This window comes from Osmerus mordax, chromosome 3, assembly GCF_038355195.1.
Source record: "Osmerus mordax isolate fOsmMor3 chromosome 3, fOsmMor3.pri, whole genome shotgun sequence".
Lineage (NCBI taxonomy): Eukaryota > Metazoa > Chordata > Actinopteri > Osmeriformes > Osmeridae > Osmerus > Osmerus mordax.
In genome coordinates this window covers 2400124-2423822 of record NC_090052.1, presented here as the reverse complement: position 1 = coordinate 2423822, position 23699 = coordinate 2400124, and the positions used below count along the sequence as shown (strand labels likewise).

General features: G+C 53.8%; 1 protein-coding gene across 3 annotated transcripts in view; it reads right to left on the bottom strand.

Annotated features, from left to right (window-relative positions):
* smg1 (SMG1 nonsense mediated mRNA decay associated PI3K related kinase) overlaps positions 1-18372 on the bottom strand; it is a 37269-nt gene extending 18897 nt beyond the window's left edge. The window contains exons 1-27 of one of the 3 annotated variants that reach the window (XM_067232503.1): positions 18191-18372; positions 16621-16781; positions 14940-15101; positions 14402-14538; positions 13268-13326; positions 12834-13047; positions 11146-11271; positions 9365-9437; positions 9173-9270; positions 8031-8204; positions 7680-7901; positions 7171-7272; positions 6366-6659; positions 6125-6255; positions 5811-5972; positions 5323-5438; positions 5078-5165; positions 4850-4951; positions 4443-4583; positions 4064-4272; positions 3211-3407; positions 2695-2856; positions 2386-2540; positions 2120-2265; positions 1665-2003; positions 1183-1327; positions 490-640 (exon numbers count right to left, since the gene is read on the bottom strand). In XM_067232503.1, the coding sequence (XP_067088604.1) occupies positions 490-640; positions 1183-1327; positions 1665-2003; positions 2120-2265; positions 2386-2540; positions 2695-2856; positions 3211-3407; positions 4064-4272; positions 4443-4583; positions 4850-4951; positions 5078-5165; positions 5323-5438; positions 5811-5972; positions 6125-6255; positions 6366-6659; positions 7171-7272; positions 7680-7901; positions 8031-8204; positions 9173-9270; positions 9365-9437; positions 11146-11271; positions 12834-13047; positions 13268-13326; positions 14402-14538; positions 14940-15101; positions 16621-16781; positions 18191-18267 (4143 nt within the window). In that variant the 5' untranslated portion in view covers positions 18268-18372. Of the gene's footprint in view, positions 1-489; positions 641-1182; positions 1328-1664; positions 2004-2119; positions 2266-2385; positions 2541-2694; positions 2857-3210; positions 3408-4063; positions 4273-4442; positions 4584-4849; positions 4952-5077; positions 5166-5322; positions 5439-5810; positions 5973-6124; positions 6256-6365; positions 6660-6998; positions 7063-7170; positions 7273-7679; positions 7902-8030; positions 8205-9172; positions 9271-9364; positions 9438-11145; positions 11272-12833; positions 13048-13267; positions 13327-14401; positions 14539-14939; positions 15102-16620; positions 16782-18190 lie in introns of those variants that run through there. The other 2 variants (XM_067232504.1, XM_067232505.1) reach the window with 2 other exon arrangements.
* Between the last annotated feature and the right edge of the window lie 5327 nt (positions 18373-23699).

The window sequence follows — 23699 nt, the reverse complement described above, 5'->3', positions numbered from 1 at the left end:
GTGTGTGTACCTCCTGGCTGGTGAGGGCGTTCTCCAGGGCGGAGCAGCAGTGTGTGTGTGTGTGTGTGTGTACCTCCTGGCTGGTGAGGGCGTTCTCCAGGGCGGCGCAGCAGTGTGTGTGTGTGTGTACCTCCTGGCTGGTGAGGGCGTTCTCCAGGGCGGAGCAGCAGTGTGTGTGTGTGTGTGTGTGTGTGTGTGTGTGTGTGTGTGTACCTCCTGGCTGGTGAGGGCGTTCTCCAGGGCGGCGCAGCAGTGTGTGTGTGTGTGTGTGTGTGTGTGTACCTCCTGGCTGGTGAGGGCGTTCTCCAGGGCGGCGCAGCAGTGTGTGTGTGTGTGTGTGTGTGTGTGTGTGTACCTCCTGGCTGGTGAGGGCGTTCTCCAGGGCGGCGCAGCAGTGTGTGTGTGTGTGTGTGTGTGTGTACCTCCTGGCTGGTGAGGGCGTTCTCCAGGGCGGCGCAGCAGTGTGTGTGTGTGTGTGTGTGTGTGTACCTCCTGGCTGGTGAGGGCGTTCTCCAGGGCGGCGCAGCAGTGCAGCTGCAGGGTGGGCAGCGTGGGCAGGGCTTCGGCCAGCGTCAGGGTGGAGATCCTCAGGGGGCCCAGGCAGATGCGTCCCGTCTGCTTCAGGTAGCGCACCAGGGTGCTGCACAGGCCACACGCCACGTCAAAACAAGCACACCCAAACCCCCAACACAGAAAAACAGCTAGATGCACTTCCACTTTGGGAGAGAGGGGATATTTATAAATATATAAAGGATTTTAAGATTAATTTAATAGGTTAGGCCTAATTTCTGATATTATATTAGTTTCTTTGTATCGTTTGAGCCTTTGTCTAAAGACAACTTTCTACCCCTATGGGGATGAACCGAAGTGTTTTAGATTTGAATTGACTACACGTTAATGTCTCATTGACATCCACCTCTCCAGTTATAGGTGAGCAGTGTGCCAAGTTTCCATGGGTACACTGCTTATAGTAATGTTGTTGAAAGACATTTCACACGTCCAGTGTCCCCAGACATGGATTAAGCCTAATCCTCAAGCCTAAAAACCTTTTCAAGGGAGACAGTCAGAGAACTGTTACATGAGGACTAGGCTTCCTCCATGTGTGGGGAACTGGGCCTGACTAGCATGACAGGCCCCGTCTCATTCTGCCCATGCCATTTGTTGAAATGCCCCGTCACTCACTCTGAGGAGGGCGTGGCCTTCTGCTCCTGCTCGTCATTGGCTGTCGTCATGGCGCCCACGGCGCTCCGCAGCAGCTGCACCTCGATGGCCTTCTGCAGCTCCGAGGGGTCCGGACTCAACACTGCTGGGAGCAGCCTCTTCAGGTCTGACACACACACACACACACAGGTTAGCTCTGAGGGGTCTGGGAGAAGCCTCTTCAGGTCTGACACACACGGACATTTTAATATCCTAGTTGGCCCCGACCATTCACTCAATCGCGTCATCCAACCACTAACCCGTAATGTAATTCAAACTTGTGGGGCCCAGTGAAAGTCAAGTTATCAATTGTTCACTATACTTGTGAGCATATTTGGCCCCCACAAGGATAGTTAAACGAGACCACACACACACACAGTAAAAAAATAAATAAAGTAAAAGTCTTCTTCGTAGAAATGAGACACGCATAAATAAACAAAAATAACAGCCGTCCACAAACACACCTCTCTTACCCAGTTTGTCCTTGGTGGTCGTCATGGCAGCAGAGTTCAGCAGGCCGTAGTCGTCGCCCGGCAACAGCTCGAGCTGCGCTCGGCACTCCGGGAAGTCTCCGTCCTCGAAGCGGCTCAGCGCCCGCACGTAGTTGAAGTCGGTCTTGAGCTGCACGGCGGCCATGTTGCCCGCGCCGCTCGTCTTCAGGGCGAGCACGGCGGCCTGCCACTCCAGCACGGCGGGCCAGTCGCATAGCGCCGCGTAGCACTCGCATGCCTTGTTGGCCAGGAAGTTGAGCACCTCGCCAGAGCAGTCGCTGGACTTGAGGAGAACCGTCTTGCGGCCGTCGCCTGCGGGCGGGGAAGGATTTTTTTATTTATTTTTTTACAGTCTTTTCTCTCTAGTTTTTTTCCCCCACACGTCCTGTTTTTTTGGAATCCTTTTAACGTTGGGGTGTGTGTCTCACCGTTGCCCGTGTGCTTGGGGCTGGCCGTGGTGCTGTTGCTGGCTCCAGACAGCTTGAGCAGGGAGCGGTCACAGGTCTTGACGGAGCAGTCCATGCCTGTCACGGCACACAGCAGGTCCTGGTACTCCTGGGCTGCCTTCTCAAACCTGACACACACACACACACACACACAGGTTGAATGTGTCAAATGTACACAAACACACTGCAGCCCCACACAACACCCCCCCCCCCCCCCGCCCCCCCCGCCCCCCCAGCAGGCTGCTCACCGTCCCCCAGCCTGCAGGGCCACAGAGCCCACCCAGGCCAGGCTCCTGCCCGTGTTGGTCAGGCTCCAGGCGGCCAGGCCCTGGATGGCCTCAGGGCAACGCAGCTCACACAGGGCCGCCACCAGCATCACGAGGGGGACCTCCAGCTCTGGACCCTGGAGGGAAGAGGGAGGGGGAGGGAGGAGAGGTCAGGTTAGGATTACCACGTCATAACTTGTTAGCCAGAGTTTTTCCACCAGCTAATACATGTAGCTGAAAGCCTAATCACATTGATTTCAGTGTCCTACAAGATTTTTTATACACACACACCTGTGCACTGCTGTTCTTGATCTCGGCGAGCAGGTCGAAGCCGTGGCGCACCGTGACGGCGGGCTGGCCGGACAGAAGCCCCACCCTCATCAGAGCCAGGCGGATCCTCGTCAGCCAATCCTGACACGTCTGACGGTTAGTGTAGAAGAACGTCCTGATGCCCTGGTGGAGAGGAAGAAGAGGAGGAGAAGAGGACGAGAAGAGGTGGAGGAGGAAGAGGAGAAGAAGAGGAGGAGGAAGAGGAGGTGGAGGAGGAAGAGGTGAAGAAGAAGAGGAGGAAGAAGAGGAGGAGAAGAGAAGAGGAGAAGAAGAGGAGGAGGAAGAAGAGGTGGAGGAGGAAGAGGTGAAGAAGAGGAGGAAGAGGAGGAGACGAAGAGGTGGAGGAGAAGAGGAAGAGAAGCCGCGAGTGAGTGCACACTTTAGAACCGCTGACACATGGGGCAGAGCCTCGATGACAGCCGTGCCGACCAGCCTCCCTGAGCGCCCGCGGGCGTGCGTGTGGCCGGGCGCGGGTACCTTGGGCGGGGCGGTGAGCGCGTTGGCGCAGCCCTCGTAGGCGTTGTACATCAGCTTCTCCAGGGCCTCCAGGAACTGCAGCAGCAGCGCCACGCGCAGCTGGTTGGCATGGTGACCGTCGTCCGTGTCGCCGGCGCTCCATTGGCCGAGCTCCGAGTCGGCGTTCAGACTGTGGGCCGCCAGGCTGCGGATGGTGCCTGCGGGGGGGGGAGATTCATAATAAATGTAAGATCAATCTCACACCCGTGGGAGTGCTAGCGACAGACAAAAAACATCCACATCCCTCCTTAGCCAAGCCGTTCACTGCCGTCTTTTGCACAACCGACAGTAAAGGCCTTGGGGGAGGGGACACACACAGCCAGACAGAGACACAGCCAGCCAGACACACAGCCAGCCAGCCAGACACAGCCAGCCAGACACAGAGCCAGCCAGACACAGAGCCAGCCAGACACAGCCAGACAGAGACACAGCCAGCCAGACACAGCCAGACAGACACAGCCAGCCAGACACAGCCAGCCAGACACACAGCCAGCCAGACACAGCCAGCCAGCCACACAGCCAGCCAGACACACAGCCAGCCAGACACAGCCAGCCACACAGCCAGCCAGACACACAGCCAGCCAGACACACAGCCAGCCAGACACACACAGCCAGCCAGACACACAGCCAGCCAGACACACAGCCAGCCAGACAGAGACACAGCCAGCCAGACAGAGACACAGCCAGACAGACAGACAGACAGCCAGACACACAACCACAAAGCCAGACAGAGACACAGTCAGATAGCCAGACAGACACAGCCAGACAGAGCCAGACAGACACAGCCAGACACATCCAGACAGGGCATCCTCACCCTCGATGGTCTGGAAGGTGTCCTGCGCCCGCCCCAGCGGGGTGCGGAGCTTGGCCAGCACGGTGAACTGGGCCGCCTCCCACACGGCCCACTGCCACAGCGCCGCCTCCGTCTTCAGCAGGGCCCGCGGCACGCTGCCCCCCCCGCCGCCCTCGCCCTTCTCCAGGCGCTGGCAGCTGTGGTACAGGCGCTCCAGCCACGGCTCCTTCCTGGGTGGGGGGGAGGGAATCAACACACGCAACATTAAATCACATTTTATTACCTGATTACAAGCCATGTCACCTAGGGCTTCTCAGTTAGGCTCCCAGAGCTGCACCTAGACCAGCCTAGAGCGGGTGTTTCAGACGAGGGGACAGGAGGGTGGTGGTGGGGGGCCTACCCTCCGCGGTGCAGCGCCCCGTACAGGATGAAGCCGATGAGGTCGCTGAAGTCCTGGGGGTGGAAGGTGGTGCTGGGGGCGTGGCTCATGTGGCGGTGCAGGGCCAGGGAGATCTCCCCCGTCTCTGGACGGCTGTGGTGGCTGACACACACACACACACACACACAGGTTATTCATGTACACACACTGCCTTATGGGATATGAAACTATTGTTTAAGTCAGTTTACACAACAAACAACCCCTAAAACCTGCAACTCGCTATTTCTCACAGGTGTGTGTGTGTGTGTGTGTGTGTGTATAATATCATGACATGTCTCGTATTGTGCCTTGTGTGAAACAATGCGACCCTTCTCATTTGTCGTGTTTGGGATGTGGAGGGGTGAGGGGTCAGAGGTCAGGGGTCAGACCTGAGGGTGACGTCCAGGGGGATTGTCCTGAGCAGCTTGCCGTAGGCCTGCCGCACCCTCACCGCTGAGTGGACCAGCTGTACGCGACACACGTCCACACACCTGAGACACGAGGGGGGCACACGCACGCGCGTTAGAGAGCAGCGCACCCTTTTCATGACGGCACATTCAGTGAAGCTGTGTGTGTGTGTGTGTGTGTGTGTGTGTGTGTGTGTGTGTGTGTGTCACCTCTGCAGCAGCTCTGTGGACAGGGAGGAGGAGAGGACCTGCAGGCAGCTGCAGGTCTGCAGACACACGGCTGGCTCTTCATTCAGGGCTGCACAGAAACACACCAGAACAGGGAGGTCAACACCAGAACAGGGTTCAACACAACGCAGCAAACCAGGACATGGTCTTTGGGAGATGGAAGACAAAAAGGCCCGAGATGGGCAAACGGTACTGAGCGATAGTTTCTAGAACGCTGTTCTCTGTACCGTTGGAGAGGAGGCCTTTGCAGAACTTGTGGAAGGAGGGCAGGGAGAAGAGGGGGGAGTAGGTGTCAGACTTCATCAGCAGAGAAACCTCCAGGGCCCAGGTGAGCAGCAGCTTCCTACAGGGGGGGAGGAAGGGAGGGGGTCACCATCCTGTCACACCTTACGTAGAGACGTGTGTCACACCTTTGAGTGTGTGTGTGTGTGTGTGTGTGTGTGTGTGTACCTGGCCTCAGGGTACACACACACACCTTTGAGTGTGTGTGTGTGTGTGTGTGTGTGTGTGTGTGTGTGTGTGTGTGTGTGTGTGTACCTGGCCTCAGGGTACACACACACACACCTTTGAGTGAGTGTGTGTGTGTGTGTGTGTGTGTGTGTACCTGGCCTCAGGGTACACACACACACAGGTGTGTGTGTGTGTGTGTGTGTGTGTGTGTGTGTGTGTGTGTGTGTGTGTGTGAGTGTGTGTGTGTGTGTGTGTGTGTGTGTACCTGGCCTCAGGGTACAGGTGTTCCTTGCTCAGCAGGGAGCCCAGCAGGGCCAGCATGGTGCTGAAGTGCTTCTTGGTCGCCGTGGTGACCGTGCTGATGACCGCCCCGTCGAACAGGGAGGGGGAGGAGGACGAGAGGCTGGACGAGATGAAATGGTCGTGTCTGGAGAGAAACAGGAGGGGAGAGCGAGCGAGAGGGGGAGATGGTGTATATTGGTAGGGAGGTTGGGTATATAACTCCAGTCCACTCTGTTGTGATGACTTTATGCATGAGTGTATAATCATGATCCTGTGGTGTGCGTGTGTGTGTGTTACCTGGTGCAGTGAGAGTAGAGGGTGTAGAGGACGGCGTACTGGACGGCAGGGTGGTACACGGCCAGCTCAGCGTGGACCACCAGCAGGTTCTGACTGAGCAACGCAAACACCGTCGGGGACAGAGCCCACATCTGGGGGAGAGAGACAGAGAGGGAGGGAGGGGCAGTACAGGTCTGGTTAGCAGGCTCTCTCACACACACACACACACACTAACGGCATCAAACAGCGTCCGGGCCCTCACCCCGATGAGGGAGTTCTTGGTGTTCCCGATGGTGGTGAGGGCGCTGAGGTCGAAGATGAGGGCGAACTGGGCGCGGTCGGGGGGCAGGGTGACGCTGGCGAAGGCGGGGTGCCGGATGTGGGGTCCGGGGGCCTCAGGGGGGGCCTGGCCCGGGGGGGCCTGGTCCAGGGGGGCCAGCAGGCTGGAGAGCGCGCAGGCCATCTCCCCCAGCACCAGCTTGTAGGCCGCCTCCAGCACAGGGATGTTTTTAAGGCTCAGCACGGCCTGGTACACACCCAGCGCTGCAACCATCACCTGGACACACACACACGTAAGGGATAAACGTAGGAGTCAGGTGGCTGAGCGGTGAGGGAGTCGGGCCAATAATCCGAAGGTTGCCAGTTCGATTCCCGGTCATGCGAACTGACGTTGTGTCCTTGGGCAAGGCACTTCACCCTACTTGCCTCGGGGGAATGTCCCTGTACTTACTGTAAGTCGCTCTGGATAAGAGCGTCTGGTAAATGACTAAATGTAAATGTAAATAAACGTAGGTCGACAAACAAACACGCAGAAATGCATGTCATCCTCATGACCCACGGAGACCGAGCGAGACCATGTTGGAACTCAAACACACACACACACACACACGCACACCTCTTCCTGTTTCAGTTCGTCGCAGTGAGACATTCCCACACACTGACACCTCACTCCCCCTGTACACCTGCTCCCTCCACCCAGGCTCTCTCGTGTACGCATGGGAATTGGTTGAGTAACATTATGACACAAACACACCGGTCTGAATGTCAACACGCGCACACACACACACCTCTCTGTCCCTGTTAAAGCGGAGCTCCAGAAGCTGGGAGCTGGGCTCCAGAATCTTCTCCACGAACGAGGCGGGCAGCTTGTTGTTGATCTGGTCCACAATCTGAAACACACACACACACACGTCAGTGGGAGATGGTCAGGAGACTTTAGTGGTAAACAACGCCACATTGCCCTGGAGGACGAAGGTTGCTGCCACGGTAGCGACACAGGAGAGGACAGGAGAGGAGATGGGGAGGTGGAGGAGAGATGGAGGACAAGGTGAGGAGAAGTGGAGGAGATGGGGAGGGGAGAAGAGAGGGAAGATGAGGAGGACAAGGAGGTGACTGAGGAGGCGGGGGGATGGAGACGGATGAGGACAATGGATGGAGACGGAGGAGGCGGGGGGATGGAGACGGAGGAGGACGATGGATGGAGACGGAGGAGGAAGATGGATGGAGACGGAGGAGGCGGGGGGATGGAGACGGAGGAGGACGATGGATGGAGACGGAGGAGGCGGGGGGTCCTCACCAGCGTGACCAGGCCCAGCACGGCCAGGCTGTACTGGGAGCCGCAGCAGTGGCAGGCGTCCAGCTGCTCCAGGCCGTAGCAGAGCACCGCCTCGCTGAGCCGGGCCCCAGGCTCCAGGCTCACCAGCAGCACGCTCACGCACTCGTTCCCCGCCGTCAGCACCGCCTCCGAGAACAGCACCTGCTTGGCCGTGGTCACGCACGCCAGCACCCGGCTCAGAATCTGTGTGTGAGAGAGAGAGAGGCCGTTATTTTGATTCAGCAGTGAAACAACTTTGTGTAATCTCCATTGTCCATACAGAGGGTGTGTGTGTGTGTGTGTGTGTGTGTGTGTGTGTGTGTGTGCTCTCACGTCAGAGACGTAGGCCTCGGTGATGGGCGGTCCTCGGAGGGGGTTGAAGCGCTCCCCGATGCTGCGCACCACGGTGCTGAACACACGCAGCAGCGCGGCCAGCTTGGGCAGAGACACCGTGGGCGGAGGGATGTCCTCCTCCGTGGCCTCCCCGGAGCCCACGTGACCCAGGTCCTGGCAGGGCAGTGGAGGAGAGGGAGGGAGGGGGGGCAGTTACAGAACATCCTGATTTTGAAGACCTCGGGGGACCACAAGCCATGGGGTGGAGGGGAGTGGGGGCAAGGTGGTGGCTAGAGCGGGCGGCTAGCGGGGGTGAGGGGGCGGCTAGCGGGGCGGCTAGCGGGGCGGCTAGCGGGGGCGGCTAGCGGGGGTGAGGGGGCGGCTAGTGGGGGCGGCTAGCGGGGGTGGCTAGCGGGGGTGAGGGGGCGGCTAGCAAGGGCGGCTAGCGGGGGTGAGGGGGCGGCTAGCGGGGCGGCTAGCGGGGGTGAGGGGGCGGCTAGCGGGGCGGCTAGCGGGGGTGAGGGGGCGGCTAGCGGGGCGGCTAGCGGGGGTGAGGGGGCGGCTAGCGGGGCGGCTAGCGGGGGTGAGGGGGCGGCTAGCGGGGCGGCTAGCGGGGGTGAGGGGGCGGCTAGCGGGGCGGCTAGCGGGGGTGAGGGGGCGGCTAGCGGGGCGGCTAGCGGGGGTGAGGGGGCGGCTAGCGGGGCGGCTAGCGGGGGTGAGGGGGCGGCTAGCGGGGCGGCTAGCGGGGGTGAGGGGGCGGCTAGCGGGGGTGAGGGGGCGGCTAGCGGGGCGGCTAGCGGGGGTGAGGGGGCGGCTAGCGGGGGTGAGGGGGTGAGGAGGCGGCTAGCGGGGGCGGCTAACGGGGCAGCTAGCGGGGGTGAGGGGGTGGCTAGTGGGGGTGAGGGGGCGGCTAGCGGGGGCGAGGGGGTGAGGGGGTGGCTAGTGGGGGTGAGGGGGCGGCTAGCGGGGGCGAGGGGGTGAGGAGGCGGCTAGCGGGGGCGGCTAACGGGGCAGCTAGCGGGGGTGAGGGGGCGGCTAGCGGGGCAGCTAGCGGGGGTGAGGGGCGGCTAGCGGGGGTGGCTAGTGGGGGTGAGGAGGCGGCTAGCGGGGGCGGCTAACGGGGGTGAGGAGGCAGTACTCACTTCAGCGTAAGCCTCCATGTCCTCCAGAAACTGTCCCAACAGGGTGGTGGAGAAGGTCAGGTCTGCCACCCAGAACTGCTCCAAGCTCTGCAGCCAGCCTGGAAACACACACACACACACACGTTTGAGATCTCTATAAGACCTCGCTTTCACCCCGAGAGGAAACCAGAGGTGTAAATGAATGGTCTGTACCTGACACCTGGACAGTGAGCGCCTGCTTCTGGGTGTGGTCGATGTGCCAGCCCACCAGGATGTCCACCGTGTCCTGCAGGAGGACGAGAGAGAGAGATCAGAGGGGACGAGGACCCCCTAGTTACTCTGTAGAGACAGAGGCTATTTGTAGAGTCCAGAAACGGAGACAGCAGGAGGCTTAGCACAGTGGGAACAGGAATGGAAGGGATCATAACAGGCCCATTTCTAAGAAGACCAATTGATCCCCCCCCCCAAAAAAAGTGTTTGGCCATGTGCACCAGCCCTAGACAGCGCCGTGCTGAATTTCCGGCTCGTTCCGTCTTGCACAGTAGAGTGTATCGCCGTGCTCCTGGCTTCATGATAGGTCTATGCCTTTCTTGACTTGATACAATTTAATTCTGGGTGGTAATTTCCCCGTTCCGGATTTATTTCAAACTAAAATTGGTCTTCCGCTCAAGGTTTTCCTATGAATTAATTATTATTCTGAGCCAGATTAGAGAAGAAAAAAAAGAACTGATTTCTCAGAGAAGATCTAGTTTGGGATGTTTAGGCTTGAGTTAACAGAACAAAATGACCGTGACGAGCCGGGTGTCAGATCGAGAAAGCAGTACCACTAAGCTCCACCAGGGGCCTCAGCTGGGACAAGGCCAGCGTGCGGAGCCCGCACGTGTCCTCACTCACTACAGCACGAGGCCTGCGTGCGGAGCCACAGGGTCCTCACTCACTACAGGACGAGGCCTGCGTGCGGAGCCACAGGGTCCTCACTCACTACAGGACGAGGCCAGCGTGCGGAGCCACAGGGTCCTCACTCACTACAGGACGACGCCAGCGTGCGGAGCCACAGGGTCCTCACTCACTACAGGACGAGGCCTGCGTGCGGAGCCACAGGGTCCTCACTCACTACAGGACGAGGCCTGCGTGCGGAGCCACAGGGTCCTCACTCACTACAGGACGACGCCAGCGTGCGGAGCCACAGGGTCCTCACTCACTACAGGACGAGGCCAGCGTGCGGAGCCACAGGGTCCTCACTCACTACAGGACGAGGCCAGCGTGCGGAGCCACAGGGTCCTCACTCACTACAGGACGAGGCCAGCGTGCGGAGCCACAGGGTCCTCACTCACTACAGGACGAGGCCTGCGTGCGGAGCCACAGGGTCCTCACTCACTACAGGACGAGGCCAGCGTGCGGAGCCACAGGGTCCTCACTCACTACAGGACGAGGCCTGCGTGCGGAGCCACAGGGTCCTCACTCACTACAGGACGAGGCCAGCGTGCGGAGCCACAGGGTCCTCACTCACTACAGGACGAGGCCTGCGTGCGGAGCCACAGGGTCCTCACTCACTACAGGACGAGGCCTGCGTGCGGAGCCACAGGGTCCTCACTCACTACAGCACGAGGCCTGCGTGCGGAGCCACAGGGTTCTCACTCACTACAGGACGAGGCCTGCGTGCGGAGCCACAGGGTCCTCACTCACTACAGGACGAGGCCTGCGTGCGGAGCCACAGGGTCCTCACTCACTACAGGACGAGGCCTGCGTGCGGAGCCACAGGGTCCTCACTCACTACAGGACGAGGCCTGCGTGCGGAGCCACAGGGTCCTCACTCACTACAGGACGAGGCCTGCGTGCGGAGCCACAGGGTCCTCACTCACTACAGGACGAGGCCTGCGTGCGGAGCCACAGGGTCCTCACTCACTACAGGACGAGGCCAGCATGCGGAGCCACAGGGTCCTCACTCACTACAGGACGAGGCCAGGGTGCGGAGCCACAGGGTCCTCACTCACCCTGAAGTTGGTGCTGAAGACATGGGGGTAGCAGCGGGCCACCTGCAGGATGCACCTGACGCTCTGACACAGCAGCTCCGGGGTGTCCAGGTTCTCCAGGATGGACTGCAGGCTGCTCATCACCAGCTGGAGAACACAGGCAGGGGGGTTAATACTGCAGGGCTCAACATTAACATTTTTTGGCACTGGCCCCACCGGGCCAGTGGGTTTGAAACTTACTGGCCCCAAGACCATTTTTACTGGCCCCCCCTCCAAAAGTTGTAATTTATCATTGTTAGAACAAAACAAAAGACTTCTAAGTTGTGTTATTCTGTTAACATGTTTAACCATTTATTAAACACATCCTGGATATAAAAAGAACAAAAATGAAATCACATTTCTAGTGATAAAAAATACAAAGGTAATAGTCAGCAAAACAATTGACTTTTAACCTCAAACATGACGTGCTCTCTTCCCTGCTGACAGCCATCTCTGCACAACTCTGTCAGGCTGAAACTGAAACCTCTGGTCCCTCAATGCTAATATATAAAAGCTTCCATAGCATTTCATCAGTATGATACTGAGTACCCAAGTCGACACCATTCTTCTGCTGCAGTTCAATAGCCTGGGGGAACGAGGTGAACAGCTGGCCAGTCTTAATTACGTGATATGCCGTTGTTATAAGTCGTGCAATAACACGATGGGCATTTACATTTAAATTCCTGACCAGCATGGTCAACGGCCTGGAAGATTGATTGTCAACCATCCGCTTAGCTGTCACGCAAACCAGGTGCTGTCTGCTAGCATGGCTGGTCAGGGATTACTTTCTAAAATTGTCAGTGCCTGTGTAAAAAGATCTACTTTTGTCTGCTTTAGACGGGAACATACGACACAGTGCATCTTCGTTCCATAAATAAAAATGCTTCCGTTTGAGCTCGTAGCTCTACTTTGCTGCCATCGTCACTTTATTGTCTCGCGCCAGTTGTTAAAAATGTATCGAGATTAGAGAATTACAATTTGACAACCACTCGTCACTCACTACTCAACTCTTGATTTGCAAACTGTGCAGTTATTTATGCATTTAGCAAAACATATGAGGGATGTTAACTTTTACAATGCAAATTTTTTTTTCAATCAATAATTTGCAGTGGCCCGATTGGGCCAGTGAGTTGCTAGTTTAAGTGTCCCGACATTACTTTTTACTGTCCCCGGGCCATCGTTATTGTCGAGCCCTGTACTGGTTCTAAACACTCACAGCAGCAGGCTGGGACTGGTTCATACTGGTTCTGGTATGGGCAAGATGCCCAGTAATATTAACCAGGCATTGCAAAACAACCGTCACATCCCAAACCAAACCAACACCCTCCTCTAACACCTTTGCGTGCGTGTTGGTTGCTGTCCCTCGACAGATGGACAGCAACCAACACTACAGTATAAAGACGTCAGCCAGTCGGTGTGTGTGGAAACCTGCACTCCAACCAGCGTCACCCCCAACAACCCCTCCCACCCATCCATCGCCGTCACACCCCTCCTACCTCTCCCAACCCCACCCCCCTTCAGAGCCCCGCCCCCCTTCAGAGCCCCGCCCCCCTTCAGAGCCCCACCCCCCTTCAGAGCCCCGCCCCCCTTCAGAGCCCCGCCCCCTTCAGAGCCCCGCCCCCTTCAGAGCCCCGCCCCCCTTCAGAGCCCCGCCCCCCTCAGGCGCCCACCTGCATGACGGCTGAGAAGGCCTTCCTCTCGCCGGCCGTCTCCAGGGCGCGGTGCGCCGCCAGCAGGTACAGCAGCCTGACGTCGTCGCGGCCGCAGGCGGAGAACTTGGCGAACAGCCACTTGAAGATGCGCTCGGCCTCGTAGCTGAGGGCCGTGCAGAGCAGGCCCACGCAGCACGCGGCCTCCTGACGTAGCTCCCACAGGAGCTTGCTGCTGCGGGGACACACACACACACACACAGGGGTGGGGGAGAGGGGGGAGGAAGGTGGGAGAGAACCAGAGAGTGAGGATCGAGGAGGATAAGCACCCAGGATGAGCGATCGAGAGCATTCCCCAAACACTCAACACACACGCGCTCATCCATCCTTCCTCCTTGACCTCGGGCGGGCGAAGCTGCAGCCCGGGCGAGCCGCGCGGCCGCCAGCCTTCTTACCTCTCGTTCAGGATCTCATTGAGGGTGCTCAGGATGGTGTCCTGCTGTTTCACCAGGGCCTGGAAGGGGAGGAGCCAAAGCACTAGCGTTAGAGGGGGGGGGGGGGGGCACACACCACAGCAGCAGGACCTGGTTTCTAAAAACGGAAGCGAGGGGGGTTATCTTGGGGCGACGCGATAACGGACAACAATGCTGGGGGGGCGTGGCTTGGTGCCAGCGCCACACCCCTCTCCTGGGTTCCAAACACAATTCCTCGCCTGGCGTTTCCCCTCATACAGCAACGGACACAGGCCCTGACTAGAACGTCCACAAGGAGATTTCTGTGTATCTTTTCCCGCAGAGGTTACAATGAGTTCTCTTTAGAAGGTCACGGGGAACAAAAGGGAGTAGAGGAGGAAGAACGAGGGGATGAATAGACACGGGTGCCGCAGGCCAGGAACCCTTCCATGCTGTTGGAAGACAAGCGTGTCGAGTAGCTGATAATTACTGCCGACCGAAAAAAGAAACTACATCCGAACCAAAATGCAAACTAAAATATAAGATGTTATTGTGGCAGACTTCGGTGTTAACAGAATAATATAATAGCTGTAGTTGAGATTGCGATTGTTGTCTGGTAAAGACAAGACGTGATTATTCCTTGGCACTCTTCCTAATACTGATGAATAAAGGAGCATGAGTTCAGTGATCTGCTCTCTTATGCATTTACGTGCCTGGCATTTAGGATAACAACTATCCGCTAAATGAATAGATGTAAATGAGCTTCAAAAGAACAACGAGGAGGACTGTTTGGGGGGCTAGAGGGGGACCTCCGGGGGGCTAGAGGGGGACCTCCGGAGGGCTAGAGGGGGACCGGAGGGTGTGGAAGAGGAGGGGCGACCAGGTGACCTGAGCAGAAAGACCCCCGAGCGCTGCCCCCCCGAGCGCTGCCCCCCCCCCGAGCGCTGTGTCCCCCCCCCCCCCCCCCGAGCGCTGTGTCCCCCCCCCCCCCCCGAGCGCTGCCCCCCCCCCCCCGAGCGCTGTCCCCCCCCCGAGCGCTGTCCCCCCCCCCCGAGCGCTGTCCCCCCCCCCGAGCGCTGTCCCCCCCCGAGCGCTGTCCCCCCCGAGCGCTGTCCCCCCCGAGCGCTGTCCCCTCACCACTTTGTTGTCCGAGTGGGTGATGAAGTCCCTCAGCTGTCGGAGCGTGGCCAGCCTGCGGTCCCGGTCCTCCTCCCGGGACACGCGGCGCAGGAGGTTGGCCAGGCGGGACTCCTCCGAGTGAGCCATGCCTCTGTCTGAAGGGGAGGACGCACACACACACACACACACACAGTGAGACACACACACACGAGATACGCAACAGAGACAAAAGTAGATTTCCTTTTAGCAGTGGACCGTGAGTGGCGAGTGCTTTGAAGCAGATCTGAAGGGAGCTTAGCAAAGTTAGCAACGGCCGCATCGACTTGTGTGAATTGTGATGGAATGTGTGAAATATTATCTCTCTGACGTAGTGCTGCCATGCTGACCTGCCCCCACTGAGTCAAGTTAGCGTGACAGCAAGTTAGCTTGACGGCCAGACAACATAACAGCAAGTTAGCCTAGCAGCAAGTTAGCCTAGCAGCAAGTTAGCCTAGCAGTAAGTTAGCCTAGCAGGAAATTAGCATAGCAGGAAGTTAGCATAGCAGTGTTGGCTCACCCTGTGATTTCCTCATGTCCTTAGAAGCTAAAGCACGGTTTCCATGGTTTCCATGCTGAAAAGGGGTCAAATCCGTCGTCACATCGTTGATCCTCAACTCTTGCCCCAGCGACTTCCAACCAAATGTGTTATCACAGAGACCCGGGTCGGCTTCATATCCACCTGTTGGTTCCAAGATGGAGGGAAAGGGATGGGAAATGTTTCAATCCACCTCACCACATCACACTTACTCCACCATACCCCACAGGTGCTGAACGGCAGGTGAAACATGGAACAGCCCAGGTGTCCCAGGTCAGGTCACATGGTAAGGTAACCCACCCCCCCCCCCCCTCCCAGCAAAAGTAGGCTACATTCCCACAACCTCATAAAGACAGGAACTCCAGCAGATATGTCAAGCCACAAAGGGAGAAGCTCCTGTTGAAAGCAGAGGGGAGTGGAACTTCCAAATTACTAGATAACATAACTAAGGGCTCCGTTTTCAGACAGTGTATCTAGGACTTCTATCGACACGGAAAGTGCCAGTCAACAACAGAATGTGAACGACGACTCCAAAGGACAGCCCCCCACCCCCCGCTTTGGAGTTGGCGGACGGAAAACACCGTGATTTTCAGGTTGTGTACCTGTGAGCCTGATGTGACAGCGCACACTACTTTCCCTTTCACTTCCTTGTCAGTCAGTCAACAAACAGACGAGAGTCTCTGAGAACAGCAACTGGCGGCAACATCCTAACCCCAACCTCTCACAAGACACAATGACGACAACACATTTACATTTAGTCATTTAGCAGACGCTCTTATCCAGAGCGACTTACAGTAAGTACAGGGACATTCCCCCCCCGAGGCAAGTAGGGTGAAGTGCCTTGCCCGAGGACACAACGTAATTTTTTTTGGCACGGCCGGGAATTGAACTGGCAACCTTCAGATTACTAGCCCGATTCCCTAACCGCTCAGCCACCTGACTCCGTGAACACTCGGCCCCTTCTGCTCTGCTCCGATAGGCCTAGCAGCCCTAAAGAAATCAACTAGGGAGGTCAGTGCCACAGCTTGCTTAGACCACACCAGGGTACAGTATCAAACTCAGCAAGGTACGCAGGACTTGGAGTATTCAAATGTGCATGCTGGGCCTACTCGTGGCTCCGCCTCAAAAGGTAGCAGGAGTGCATAAAAACTCTGGGTTGTTATGGCGACACCTCAACCTGTGATGACAGATATTCATGTATCCCCCCTCAGCTAGAAAGCTTTTAAATTCTAGGTAATGTTAGGAGGAATAAATACAATGTCTTTAGACAGGTTTAATGTGTTTGTTTGGGCCTGTATGGATTGGCTGTTTCAGGTTATATACACACTTGTAACGTTGCACCCAAATTGACCCGCGGGAAATCAATAAACCTGAACTGATCTCCACAAACCTACACCTATCTCAAGGTAGAGAGAAAGAAAATAAGGTGTGGTTCTACCATGGTATTCCACACCCCAAGGCCACTCACTTGACACACCGTTTTTGTAAAGCTCTCTCTTGGAAGTCGCTTTGGATAAAAGCGTCTGCTAAATGAACACATGTAAATGTACCAAACAGGACACATCGACCCCTACGCTTCTGTACGCCAGTCTGTATGGATGACATGAGCGTTAACGGGACAGGTGTTCATCATTCAGCGCGTTACGCCGGGCGGAGCGCTCACCCCCTTCGTCCAGCGTGTTGGCAGGTGTGTAGGCATGGCTGTGCAGCGCTGGGGAGTCAGGCTGGTCCGGGGGTGCAGAGTCATACACAGCAGCTGCTGGGCCGAAGTCTCTGGAGGCGCTGTACTTCACACCGTCCTGGCTAGAAGACACGCTGTCGCCTCTGGGATGCACACAGTCACAAAACAAACATGCCCACGCTGACATCAGTCAAGTGTACTCGGTATATCGGGAACTGCCATGCATCTTGCCCCTGTAACCAGATTACCAGCCTAATGGTATATTGAGACATGGTTGAGACATGGTTCAAAGACCAAACACACTTCCAATTGGCGGTGGTTTACAAGTTAAGTCAATGCAAATATGGCTCTTCTGTACCTGTCAGGTTTGAGAAACACATTTGACAGTAAACTAGCCATAAACATAAAAGATTAGGGGATTTATACGATATTTAAAATTAGTCGGCAGCTATCCTCCGTTTTTCACAGGGCAGGTACAAAAGCATTGACAGCAAACTTTAGCTCGTTTTGATTTGCAAATTGCCTCTCTTTCACCTCGAGTTCACATTTTAGGTGGCCAGCTCAGTTAGCGTTAGTGGCTAGCTAGTTAGTGTACCTACAGGGCTTGGCTGAAAGCCTTGACATCATGATAAGGCAAAACGTTAAAAGGTTAATCATTTATTCTAGTTGATACAAACGTGTTTAGTGGCATGACACTTGCTAGCTAGCTAGCATGACAAAACAAGGTAGGTGCCGTGTTGAGTGCAGCCTGTAGGCAGCAGGTCAAAGTAAGCTAGCCAGTCAACGTTGGTCGCGTAATTAAGTGTTACCTGGGCACTGCCATTACCGTAAACTTCACCCACAATATCTTTCACTACTTCATGTCACAAACAGTTTCAGAAACGTTGTCAAAATGACCAATTTGCACGGTGCTTACAGCAAAGGAACAAAGGTGTGTTGCACACCAATTCACCAGCTGAGCTAGCAAGCTAACGTTAACGCGTTTGCTAACGACGCGCCCATCACATCATCATTGTGTTAGCCAGCACTACAACAACAGCTAAGCTAGCTTGAAACAAATAGTTATCCAGCTATTACCAGGCAGTAGCACATCGATGGTTTGCTAGCCAACTCTGACAGAATACAACTCAACATTATTTTTATTATTTTCCTTTTGTAATTCTAGCCCAAGTTGGATAACTAGCCAGCTCACTTGGGTAGTCTAGCTGGCTATTACTTGTCAGCAGGAATGATTAGCGAGCTAGCTAGTGCTAATTTCCTCAAGTTGCCATGTAACGTTAGAGCACGAGGAAGGCTAAAAACCAAGTGGTGTGGCGAGGCACACGCAACAAACGTGCCATTAAGGTGGTTTGAACACATTATAATGCCAGACGGTTTGTGTGTGAAATATTGAATATGGTATCGTTTGCTGCTTTGGCTTAAACTCACTGACAAGCTAGCTAGCCATAGCACATGTGTGGCAATAGTCGCTAGCTCAATGGAAGAGCTATGGTTTGGCCCGGCGAATCCCCGGTCTAATTTAGGACTATCTTTCCAGTGGCGCGATACCAACCTGGGCTGCCAATCATTCCAGTTTCGCTGCAGTTTGTGGGCGCTGCTAAGCCGAGACCCAGGGGCTTTACGGCTCATTACCTTTGCGAGAACAGCATGACCCGCTCTCAACGGGAATACAATCCGTCTACTATTAGATTTGGCTGTGTGTTAATTTACGTCCATGAATGGGTCCTTTGCCGTGTTGTCTACTTGCTATCGCTGTGCGCGGAATGTTTGTGTAGGGTCGGCCTTCTTTTTTTTCTCGCTTCAACTCCTTCTTCGATTCCTGTTTAAAAGGCGCTCTTGCCACTCCAGTCTTTATAGCAGCGCCTCCTGCCGGACCTCACAAACACTAATGTCTGCAACAGGTTCACCGAAAACAATGCAAACGCAACATTTATCCCCAATAAAGCATTAATGTGGCATCGACCGTCGTGCATCCTCTTAACAGTTTATTTAACTACAGTCTATTAACTGGCTACCTAGCGTCTGTTTGTTGTTTTACAGAACACGTAGTTCTTTTGCCCAGGCTGTGCTGTTGCCAGGCGACAGCATCACGACTCGTGAGTGGGAGTCAGGAATGGAACGGATGCATGGAGATGCATCTGTTTCGAAATGCAATATCTTGATATAAGACCAAACACACTATCACTATGCACATTTGAAATGAATGTGGATATGGTCAATCTCTAACCTTTCAGGCCCTCATGTCAAATCCACACACAACATCTTTGCAGTCCATCAAGAGCAATAATATCTTCGGGTAAATGAATCGAAGGCATGATGACATTAATAATAATTTACAGTACATAACATATACTGTTGATCTGTGACAAAAGTCTCATTACACACACACAAGAAGATGAAGAATAAAATGAATGAATTGTTTATGTGAGTAATCAGCCGTCTTTGCTTGTGAGTGGATTTCCATAACTTAACTGCAGCATAGAAAATATGCGTCAAAAACGAGGTAGTAAAATCTTGCCACACCCCACACAGTGTACTGTTCAACTGTAACAGAAGATGGCGCCACAGAGCAAAGACTGAGCTGGTGTCGACATCGTACCAGTCATTTTGTTGACACAGGCAAGACTTCTCAGAGAATACCCCTTCTCAAATTCAAATGTGCTTTATTGACACGAATAATGTTGTTAAAGCATCAAATATCAATTAAATACAATGAATAAATGTAATAGATTAAAGCAGTTGAACACTAACACAACAGGATGTGTGTGCTGTGTGTGTGCTGTGTGTGTCCAGGTCATTCACTGTCCGTCAGGTTGTGGTATGTTGATACATATTGGGGCAGTAAGATATACCCCATACCCTCCTATGATTATTTCTCTCACTCTCTTTCTCTCTCTCTCTCTCTCTCTCTCTCTCTCTCTCTCTCTCTCTCTTTCTCTCAGTTCAGTTCAGTTCAAAGGGCTTTATTGGCATGAAAACAACAATTGTTCATATTGCCAAAGCAACGGTAGAATTACAGAAATATTAATCAATGGCCTTATATATATACTTATATTTCACACACTCACATACAGAGACACACACGGCAGTGTGTGTCGCCGTGTGTGTCTCTGTATGTGAGTGCTCTCTCAGCCCCCACCTCCCTCTGAGTTGTTCCTTCTGCTTGGACTCCACTTTAACTACATATGTTATGTTGCTAGGTAACAGTGTAGCACAGTAAACAGTGGTGAAGTCAAGGGGATTGGGGAAAGTGAAGGGCATGGCTTGAGGTCAAAGATGATGAATGCAGACAGGCAGCGGAGACTCAGCCACCATTTCAAGGCTGTCATGTCCGGCCATGCTGAGAAGGACTGTTTGGGTTGTTAAGGCAGACATTTGTCAAAATACCACTTGAAACGATTTCAGATATGATTTGCATTACTTGAGTCTAGTTCCTACTTCCTAGATGCCAGAATAATCAAACACAACCAAATATGCATCATGGCTGTTGCTTACGTAGGCCTACATTTTAATTACATATCTCATTTTTCATTTTGTGTCATTAAGTAGGCCATCTTGCCTCCCAGAGAAGTCCAAGAAAAGTCCAGAAACCCTAGACAAAACAGTCTCGAAATTTGCTGAGCACAGGTAATGTCATTAGCTGTAACCTGCTGTCCTCAGACGATTTGGCTCCCTGACCAGTCCCGGTTTGATGACACTGCACTTAGAGGACCCCGATACACAGCCATTAGCCGTTAATTCAAGTACAACTCCATTACAAATGGACCTGGTCATTTTTCAATGAGCACCGATTACTGCAGTGGCGGAGTCGGGATAAACAGCGGGGCTGGCTCCCTATTGCCGCTGTGCAGGAAACACCGTGTGCTCCGGGCTAGACGAGGCTGTAATTACTGCGCGGATGAGTTGTTAAAGCAGATGGGCTTGGGATCATGCCCGACAGTCGTTAAGGGATTGTTTGTAGTTGTCTAATTAACGCCCTTCGCGACGGAAGAACGCCGTAAAACAGCTGGATCTAAACCAACTGCGTGTGGATGCCCTCCCAACATTCAAACTTGCACCAGAGTCCTCATCTCTTGTGAAAAAGTAATTTAAAGCATGACGTAAGGGAACTTCCAAAAACAAAATCTAGACGGGAGACATTTAAGAATGTTTCTATGCAATTATGGTATAAATGAGCCGTAAACATATTTTCGACAACTCAAGCACAGAACTCATAACTGCTCTCACTACATAAAAAACATTTACATCAAGGATCGAACTCTGGAGGAATCCAAACTTTTAGCACCAGCATGTGGTTCATGGTATTTTAACAAGTCAAGGAGCCAAATCTTGTCAATCAGTTCCTTTGAAGTCGAACCAAAAATGTGACCTTCCCCTTTGTAGCAAACCATCTGATCCTTGACCTTTGGATTAAATCAGTCCTCACAACATACTGGTTATATTTAGAAGTTTGGATGAAGAGGGGTTTGAAAACGTTGTGGATACACCCAGTGATGTCATTGGGAAAGGCCCCATACGTGTTGATTTGGTGTTGGCTGTGGATTAGCCATTTCGACAAACACACACACACACACAACCACACACACACACCTAAAACACAAACAGACAGAAACACACAAATATGAACACACACACACACAAATATGACGACAGCGGTTGCATGATTCTTTTCCTGGAAAGATCGGGATGGTTTGGGCCCTCTTGGTGATCAGAATGCATGTTGATGAACACACACAGACACACACACACACACACATACACACAGACACACAAACACTTCCCCCAGCATTGTCCCCTTCTATTGGTCTAAACACCAAAGAGGCTCTGAAGACGTAAAGATAAGTTGAGCACAGTGCTATCTGGAGGAGACACAGATAAAACACAAGGAACCAGAGATGGCCCATGTCTACAGGCAGGCCTCTTAACCTGATAGAAATTCCATCGTGACCAGAAGCATGAAACCATTAAACAAAGCTGTTGACTAAATCAATCTGACAATGCAGCAGTGTTCCTTTGAGCTGAGTGGCTCTCACATATTCTCGGAATAATCTGCATCGTCAATGTACAGCCTGTCTACATCCTTCCATTCAACCACTGCATTTCACAGGTCAAGTCGTGCTGGTGTTCCTCGAACCGTGGCCCCCTGCAGAGAGCTGGCCCCCTGCAGAGAGCTGGCCCCCTGCAGAGAGCTGGCCCTCTGCAGTCACACACCTTCGCCTCCACACAGCTATTGTTTTAGGGCCAGACGGGAGTCTGGAGTGGAGAAAGCTGGAAGGAGAACTTGTGTGGGTGTGTGTGTGTGTGTGTGTGTGTGTGTGTGTGTGTGGGTGTGTGTGTGTGTGTGTTTTGAACAGTGTTGTGGCTGTGGCTCTGTGAACCTGAATTCCTCAGGTTCAAGGAGGGGGACAGATTGGGGGGGTCAGGGGTTAGGGGTCAGGGGTCAGACCCATGGGAGATGTCCTAGATAGAGGCTAATGGGGTTTCGTCTGTGCTGCTCTGGTCATTCTTCGGAGAGCAGTCTCTCGACAAAGTCTCCGAGCCACTTTGGGAAGTATTACGCTGACAACATAGAATAAAGTAGACTAGAGTAGAACACACCGGAAAGTGATATTTTATTCATGAAGTAGTTGAATGATTTGATTAAGCTCGGTGGAAAAGTGGCACTTAATATATGTTTAAAAAAATGCCAGATTGTGGTGTGTGCAATATGGCTTACATTTTGTCATTTTAGCAGACGCTGTTATCCAGAGCGACTTACAGTAAGTACAGGGACATTCCCCCGAGGTAAGTAGGGTGAAGTGCCTTGCCCAAGGACACAACATAATTTTTCACGGCCGGGAATCGAACCAACAACCTTCTGATTACTCCCTAACCGCTCAGCCATCTGACCCCATCTGTACTGTCCTGGTTTGTGGATGGGCCCTGTGTCATGCTGATACACATCTGTATTCATAGTTGTGTCCTAACCCTTGGCATCCTTACCATCAGATGTTTTTAATATCCACACCATACACTTCAAGGTCCAGGAGCCAGGAGTGTAATCACTCTGGGAGGGGGGGGGGAGGATAAAGAGAAAGAAGAGAGAGAGAAAGAGACACACAGAAAGACCGACCTCATCTGTATTGAGAATCTCTCTATTGAAACAGTGACCTTTCAAGGGCCTCTCTGTGCTGCCCGTGATTATGGAGACATGATTATTTGTCGTTTTCGATGTTTCCCTCCTAAATCCTTTTTCTGGTGGGATCATACACATGCCTTGAGAGAAATCTATTGTTTCGGCAGCTGCAGTTAAGTAAATTGATGCCCCTAGAAGATGGGAGCTCGTCTTAGAAACTAAACTCGTTTTTTCTCATATTCACCGAACCTTAATGACAGAAATGGAAACATGGGCTACATGAGATACAGACGAAAAGGATGTCCAATCTGAAATCATTTCAATTGGACTATCACCAGTTTTGACATTTAGCAGACGCTCTTATCCAGAGCGACTTACAGTAAGTACAGGGACATTCCCCCAAGGCAAGTAGGATGAAGTGCCTTGCCCAAGGACACAACGTCATTTGGCACGGCCGGGAATCGAACCAACAACCTTCTGATTACTAGCCCGACTCCCTAACCGCTCAGCCATCTGACCCCATCTGTACTGGCCTGGGTTGTGGATGGGCCCTGTGTCATGCTGATACACATCTGTATTCATAGTTGTGTCCTAGGGTGAAGTGCCTTGCCCAAGGACACAACGTCATTTTGCACGGCCAGGAATCGAACCAACAACCTTCTGATTAATAATACCTTGAGTTTTTGCTCAGCGGTTGCAGGAGACCAAATGTGACGCCGTTGAAAGACAAAGGAGCATGCAAGGACAGTTAGTCTGCTAAAAGGATAACCGAGTAAAACATTCCAAAAAAAGTTTGGCCCTTAGAAGGAGACACAAATCACGTCAAACGTGACATCAAACGTTTTTTTTATCGAGGATTTCGGAGTCTTCCCCAGTTCATCTCAAACGGGCTAGACCAAGTGGGCTACAGGGTGTGAAGAAGGTCTTTTCCGAACAATTGCATCCT